Genomic DNA, 6,319 nt, shown 5'->3' with positions numbered 1-6,319 from the left:
AGACTCCAGCACAGCATGTGCAATGGGGACCTGAGCCCAGAGGGAGGCTCGGAGATCATATTTCAGTCCCGTGACCCCCGGGAACAGCAAGCAGCCGCAGTAAGCTCCATTCGGGGGTATTTTCCTTCTTTCAATTCCAGGAATATATGTCGTTCACAGTTACGGCAAAGCCTCGGGGAAGAGTTCTACACCCAAGATGGCCAGCCGGAAACAGGCTTCTCGTGCCGATGTGGCGAGGCCAGATTGGCTAGCTGGCTACCCACAGATGAACGCGCAACAGCGTCCCCTTTCAGCTCTTGAGCGGAGGCCACGCCCGCACGCAGGCGCACAGCGCCGCTGCATCTATGGTCTGAAAGTCTGACAGAGCGTCCGCCCGCCCTGGCCAGAACTCTATGGTTCCTCTGCGCGAAGACCGGCCGCCTATATAAGGCATGCGCAGGCGTGGGAGCGCCTCTTTTCCTTCGGCGCGGTGAGTAGTCGTGTTTGTGTCGTTGGCCTTATCCTTGCTGGTTCTCTGTCCTGGTTTGAGGCCTGTCCCCGTCTTCTGTTCCGACTTTTTTTGTTTCGTTGCAGCCACTGAAGATCTTGGTGTCGCCATGGGCCGCCGACCCGCCCGGTGGTGAGTGCCAAATTCATGCAGTTTTCGCTGACGTGAAAAAGGAGGGAGAACTGTTTTTCAACGCTAAAAACAGCCGTGGGGTGGGGCCTCTAGTGTACCTTTCCTGTATTGGGAACAGGCTCCACGTTTTTACCAATACCTTCCGGGTCGCTTGGGGACTTAGTTTATACTGTTTCTGTTAAAGTTCAGGCCTTTCTTAAGCGTTGCCTCTATTTTGTTGGGGAGCCAGATTTGCCCCGGAATGCATGTGTTCGCCACTTTCGGGCTGAAATAGGCGTCCGCCTTACATTCATTCTGTCCTGGAAATTCGCTACCTTTTCAGACTCGATACCCTTTCAGGGCCTTTGTGTGCCATCCCCATCTTATTTCCGGGCGACATGCCCATTCGGCCTCGGACGCCAAGGGCCGCCCTGACCGGAGAGCTCAGCCACCTCGTGTGCCCTGCAGGGGGCGTTATAATCTTTTCACATGTGGTTTCGAAGGCGGATTTATTGCCACGTGCCCAAAAGTCATTGGCGTTAATTGAGTTAGTAATAAGCAACAAATTTGCAGTGCCTTTAAGTGAGAGGTTTCTTTTATTTAACTGGAAAAGTGTCCTTCCATCTGTTCACCTTATGGGAAGTATGGAACCGTAGCAAGGGGGTGAGGGAGATTTTTTTGCTATTTTAGTATGAGTGTTCTCTAGTTTTTGATCACGTTGGTTTCACCATGTATTGGTTAGAGCCAAGTTCCAGGAGTGGAGACAGCTAGAGATTGACATGTTGCTCCTGCCCCGGTCCCCATTCCCTGCCCTCCTTTGGTCTTAATTTAAGGGNCCCCCACAGTTACCGGTATTGTAAGAACAAGCCGTATCCAAAGTCTCGCTTCTGCAGAGGTGTCCCTGGTAAGTAGTGGGAGAGCTCCCAAACTGGTTTGGCTGCACTGAATCAGTTGTCTCTGGCACCCCTCCCCCCACATACTTATCCAAGTTTTTTTCAGATGCCAAGATCCGCATTTTTGACCTGGGGCGGAAGAAGGCAAAAGTGGATGAGTTCCCACTATGTGGCCACATGGTGTCAGATGAGTATGAGCAGCTCTCCTCTGAAGGTGAGGCCAGATTCCTTGTTAACCTCATCTCTTCTAAGTGAGGGCCAGGGATGGTTACAGTGAAGTGGCTCTGTCCTGTCTTTCCTCACTCTGCTGCCTCCCGCCTGCCCCCATCCTAGCCCTGGAGGCCGCCCGTATTTGTGCCAACAAGTACATGGTGAAAAGCTGTGGCAAAGATGGTTTTCATATCCGGGTGCGACTCCACCCCTTCCATGTCATCCGTATCAACAAGATGTTGTCCTGTGCTGGAGCTGACAGGTGAGCTGGGTTCTGGGTGTTTGCTTTTTCAGGGGTTTTCCCATAACTTGAGGCTTTTGTTTGCCTTGTTCTTTTCATTGGGGCAAAGAGATGGTCTCACATACAGAACTCACCCACAGTAAAGCCAAGTTAAAGGCTACCAGAACAAACACGAAAGGTACAACGATTAAGTCTAGCTTCTGGGTGACAGATGGAGGTAGGTGCTTCTGAGGGAGAAGCTTTAATCCTGAGGATACCCATCTGCCACCAAGCAGGCGGCTGAGGTGGTCACCAGTTGGAAGGCTTTCAGATGAGCCCCATGACCCCTTTGTAGGGGCTGCCTAGTTGGCGTCAGGTTTTCCGTTTTCTGCAGCCAACTAAGCCGACTGTGCCTTTTCCCCATGGGGCCCAGTGTGCAATGGCTGCGCACAGCAGCTTCCTTGGTAGTGTATGCAGCCTGTTGATTGTACGGGTTGCCCTAAGGGACCTTGGAGACAGCTTTTTCTGGTGGACATTGAGGTTTGGCCTCATGCTTTCTCCAATCTAGGCTCCAGACAGGCATGCGGGGTGCCTTTGGAAAGCCCCAGGGCACAGTGGCCAGGGTCCACATTGGCCAGGTCATCATGTCCATCCGTACCAAGTTGCAGAACAAGGAGCATGTGATTGAGGCCTTGCGTAGGGCCAAGTTCAAGTTCCCTGGCCGCCAGAAAGTAAGTTGTGTTGAAACCTTGGTCCTACTTTACTTGCTGTAGTCAGTGTTCAGGTTTCCTGACTCCATTATTTTCATCTCTCCATAGATCCACATTTCCAAGAAGTGGGGCTTTACTAAATTTAATGCCGACGAGTTTGAAGACATGGTGGCTGAAAAGCGGCTCATCCCAGATGGCTGTGGGGTCAAATACATCCCTAATCGTGGCCCCTTGGACAAATGGCGGGCTCTGCATTCATGAGAGCCTCAGCAGTGCCCTCCCCATTCGTGCCCACCAATAAATCCTGCTTCCTGTATTTGTCTTTGCATCTGGATTAAATGGTGGGGTGGGGGTTCTTCAGATAGTCTAGAGTCGTTGTCTTACCTTTTCAGAAGATTGACAAGCTGGCTCGGGCCAGCAAGGGGACACATGGGAACATGGCTTGGGACCCGCGGCCTCTTAGTTGTCTAGCTGGGACCTCGACTTAGACCTGCGTAGATTTGAAGCTATCAATTCAAAATTCCCTGCCAAGTTCCCACTGTCATTAGTCCAGAATAGTCCACTGGGTGCTGCCTTAGTAAGGTGCCCTGCCCAATGACAGGGCTGGTGGCCTAAGGCAGGCTTCTGTCGGCTGTAGTCTGTCCCCACGGTCCCCAGGTGGGGTTCCAGCGTTCCAGGGGACCTGGTCCTCCAGTTAGCCCTCCCATGTTGGGAGTCGTCAAGCACCTTTGATTTGACCCAGCCCATCCACCGCTCCTATGGGCTTTCCAGATCCCTCACCACTGTCCTTACCAGTGTCCACTGGGACAGGCCCCCCCGCCCCAGCTGAGAAGGCCTGTAGGCTTGGCAAGAAGAGACCTTTGGGCAAGTCCTATGCGCATCCTGAGAGCCAGCGTTACAAGAGCAGCATTAGGCTGGGCAGCCTGGGAGCAGCGAAAAGAGGCCCAGGGAATTGTCACGTGAAGGGGATAAAGGCGTCTGGTTCCCGGAGCTGTGCGCTGCCGTGCCCAATCCCATGCCCCTGAGAGTCCTTTTGTAATCATTACTTCCAGCCTTTTATGAGGCTTAAAGTTACCTTTATTTTTGACTGTTTTTAAACATTTTATTTATTTCTGAGAGAGACCCGTTGAACAGGGGAGGGTCAGAGAGAGCGGGAGATACAGAATCTGAAACAGGCTCCAGGCTCTGAGCTGTCCGCACAGAGCCGGACGCGGGGCTGAACCCATGAAACATGAGATATGACCTGAGCTGCAGTCAGACGCTTAACTAACTGAGCCACCCATAACTGAGCCACCCAGGTGCCCCACCTTTATTTTTGACCTTGAGGTGGTTCTCAACCGTAAACATTTGTGCGTAAGTGCCCTGATACCCTGCTAGGTGGTTTTACTGAGCTCTGTACTCTGGAAAGGGGCTGGAGAAGGAAAGGTTCTGTGATACCAACACCCTGAATAGAGTCGTCTGATGGCATTTTGCTGTGTATCCTGTCTGGCAGCCCCTTGAGCTGCACAACGTGTACACAGTTACTGTTAGAGTTACAAAGTAAGTGTTGCATATAGATGTTTCCTGTGGACAACCCGAGCCCTGACAGCCACTGGAGTGACCCTGGGTGGAGTGAGGCTGGGTTGCAAGAAGGCTACAAATTTGGGCTCGGCAGCACACACAGCAAGCGTCGGGGCTGTTTGAAACATTTTCTTGTTGCTAGTTACTGTGTGTGTCTACACTGCTTATCACTCCTTGTTTTGCTGGAGTCTATGAAAACGGTCCTTTGATGTATCAGCTACACAGGTGACATCCCCACAATTTAGCTTTTTGTTCTCAGTGTGTAAGTTTCCTATTTGTCATAGAATAAAATCACTGGGTCTGTTGTGATTCCCTTTTCTGAGCCCTGCAGTTTAGCCAAAATCACCTGGGCTTTCTTTCCCCCTTCCCCTGCCCCAGAGCCTGCTCTGTCCGCACTCCTGACAGTAGCTGGGGGCACAGTGGCTCGGGTCTAGCCTCCGGGCCCCTCCCTGCCTTCTTCCTCTTCTACATTCTAATGCCAGCCAGGAGCCCAATCAGAGAATGCAAGCCAAACCTAAGAGACAGAGGAGAGCTGCAGTCCCATGGGGTGAGGCTCCAGTCAGATGGAGGAGGGCTGCGGTTGCACCCTCCAGGTGTCTGGGCCCCGGGCAGTCCCAGAGCAGACAGACCAGGATTGGAGTCCTGAAGGCAGCACCGTCCTCACGTCTGTGGGCAGCAGGCCCCAGGCTGCCTCGGGCCCCCAGGCCCTGCTAGGGAAGCAGCAGCAGCAGCAGCAGCAGGGCGGCCGCCAGGCCAAGGGGCTGGGCCCTGCGCGCCGCTCGGCTCAGCTCCACTTCCACGGGGTAGTGGTCACTGACGTTGAGGGCCTGGGGGGCGGGCAGCGAGACAGAGCGTCAGTGCCAGGGCTGAGCCGCTTTCCCGGGAAGCCGGTCCCCCCCCTTTACCTCATCCTCGGTGAGTCGGAAGCTCCTGGGGAAGTCAAAGGCGGCCGCGGAGCGCAGCAGGCTCTGGCAGCGCTCGCCATGCAGCACGATGCGGTCATAGGCGCAGTGGGTGCTGGCACGCACCGTGGTGTCCTCCTCGTCGGGGATCACCCACTGGAAGCCCTCCTGAGTCCGCAGCACCAGCTCGCTCAAGCGCTTTTTGGTCAGCGAGGCGCAGTCAGCATTGAAGTCCCCAAGCAAGATCATGTCCTGGAGAGAGGGTGGCAGTCAGGCCTGGCTGCCCAGCTGTCATGTCCCCAGAACCTCCTGCGCGAGGCCTCCCCTCCCCCTCCCCCGCCCTACCTTGCTCTGCCAGCGCTCGGAGACGTCCAGAAACACGTCGTACAGGGCGTTCAGCTCTTTCTCTACGGCCTTTGGAGTGGTGTGCAGCGGGACCAGCACCAGGCGGGGGAGGACTGCAAGACCCAGGGGCCGGAGGACTCACACCCGGTAACCGAGCCCTTGGTAGAGCCAGCCAGGCCCTCCTTCCCACTCCCAGACAGCAGGGCCACCCCTCTCCCGTTCCTACCCTTGCTGGGGAAGGTGAACTGGGCCACGAAGGGCTCCCGGGCAAAGAGATCATCCTCGTCCTTGTACACGTAGGAATCCAGGACCTGTGTCTTGTGTGATCTGGGGGACCAAGGGGTGGGAAGCAGTGGCCTCGCATCACAGATTTGGGTTTGCAGGTGCCCACGTCAGAGCTGGCAGAGAGGGGCCCTCTGCAGCCCCGTGTCATGTGGCCCCAGCCTTCCCAGCCTTTTTCCTAGAAACTGTTTTTAGTGAGAGAGAATTCACATACCATGGAAACCACCTGTTTAAAACACACAATTCAGTGGTGTTTAGTGCATTCACAGGTTGTGCAGCCATCACCACAATCAATTTTAGAACCTTTTCATGGCCCCAAAGAGAAGCCTTGTCCCCATGGCAGCCGCTGCCCATCCCCCTCCTCCTCAGCCCCCGGCTGCCACGGATGTGCTTGCCGTCTCTGCAGGTGTGTCTGTTCCAGACGCTCCATATGGCTGAGGGGCGCTGCAGCATACACGGGGGCCGCCCTTGTTTATCCAGGCAGCAGCTGATGGACACTCGCATTGTCGTTTTTTACTTTGGGACCGTTATGAGCATTGCCATGTGGATGTCTCTCTGTCCCTTTCCCCATTGCTTGGAAGTGAATTCTACACATTGTA

General features: G+C 54.6%; 2 protein-coding genes and 1 non-coding gene across 3 annotated transcripts in view; 2 read left to right on the top strand and 1 right to left on the bottom strand.

The window, feature by feature from the left end:
* The first annotated feature begins 508 nt into the window (after positions 1-508).
* Positions 509-2,947, top strand: RPL10 (ribosomal protein L10). Its single transcript, XM_077745753.1, has 6 exons — positions 509-619; positions 1,444-1,502; positions 1,598-1,705; positions 1,825-1,963; positions 2,490-2,652; positions 2,740-2,947. Exons 1-6 carry the CDS (start codon positions 597-599, stop codon positions 2,890-2,892), a joined length of 645 nt encoding a protein of 214 aa, XP_077601879.1. The 5' UTR covers positions 509-596; the 3' UTR covers positions 2,893-2,947.
* Positions 2,310-2,442, top strand: LOC144216416 (small nucleolar RNA SNORA70). Its single transcript, XR_013330665.1, has one exon. It is a non-coding gene; the product is annotated as a small nucleolar RNA SNORA70 (small nucleolar RNA).
* A 744-nt stretch (positions 2,948-3,691) lies between the features above and the next one.
* DNASE1L1 (deoxyribonuclease 1 like 1) overlaps positions 3,692-6,319 on the bottom strand; it is a 6,095-nt gene continuing 3,467 nt past the window's right edge. Inside the window, exons 5-8 of the mRNA XM_077745754.1 lie at positions 5,665-5,765; positions 5,439-5,551; positions 5,097-5,345; positions 3,692-5,018 (exon numbers count right to left, since the gene is read on the bottom strand). Coding sequence (XP_077601880.1) covers positions 4,902-5,018; positions 5,097-5,345; positions 5,439-5,551; positions 5,665-5,765 — 580 coding nt within the window. The 3' untranslated portion in view covers positions 3,692-4,901. The remainder of the gene's footprint in view (positions 5,019-5,096; positions 5,346-5,438; positions 5,552-5,664; positions 5,766-6,319) is intronic.

This window comes from Crocuta crocuta, unplaced genomic scaffold (genome assembly GCF_008692635.1).
Source record: "Crocuta crocuta isolate KB4526 unplaced genomic scaffold, BGI_CrCroc_1.0 scaffold2677, whole genome shotgun sequence".
Taxonomy (NCBI): Eukaryota; Metazoa; Chordata; class Mammalia; order Carnivora; family Hyaenidae; genus Crocuta; species Crocuta crocuta.
This window is presented reverse-complemented; position numbering and strand designations above follow the sequence as displayed.

Bases quoted from the DNA above. Each gene is read 5' to 3' on its own strand.
- RPL10 (XM_077745753.1), top strand. From the start codon at position 597: ATGGGCCGCCGACCCGCCCGGTG. The intron at 1,503-1,597 runs GTAAGTAGTGGG...AGTTTTTTTCAG, and splicing joins CTTCTGCAGAGGTGTCCCTG to ATGCCAAGATCCGCATTTTT. The intron at 2,653-2,739 runs GTAAGTTGTGTT...ATCTCTCCATAG, and splicing joins AGTTCCCTGGCCGCCAGAAA to ATCCACATTTCCAAGAAGTG.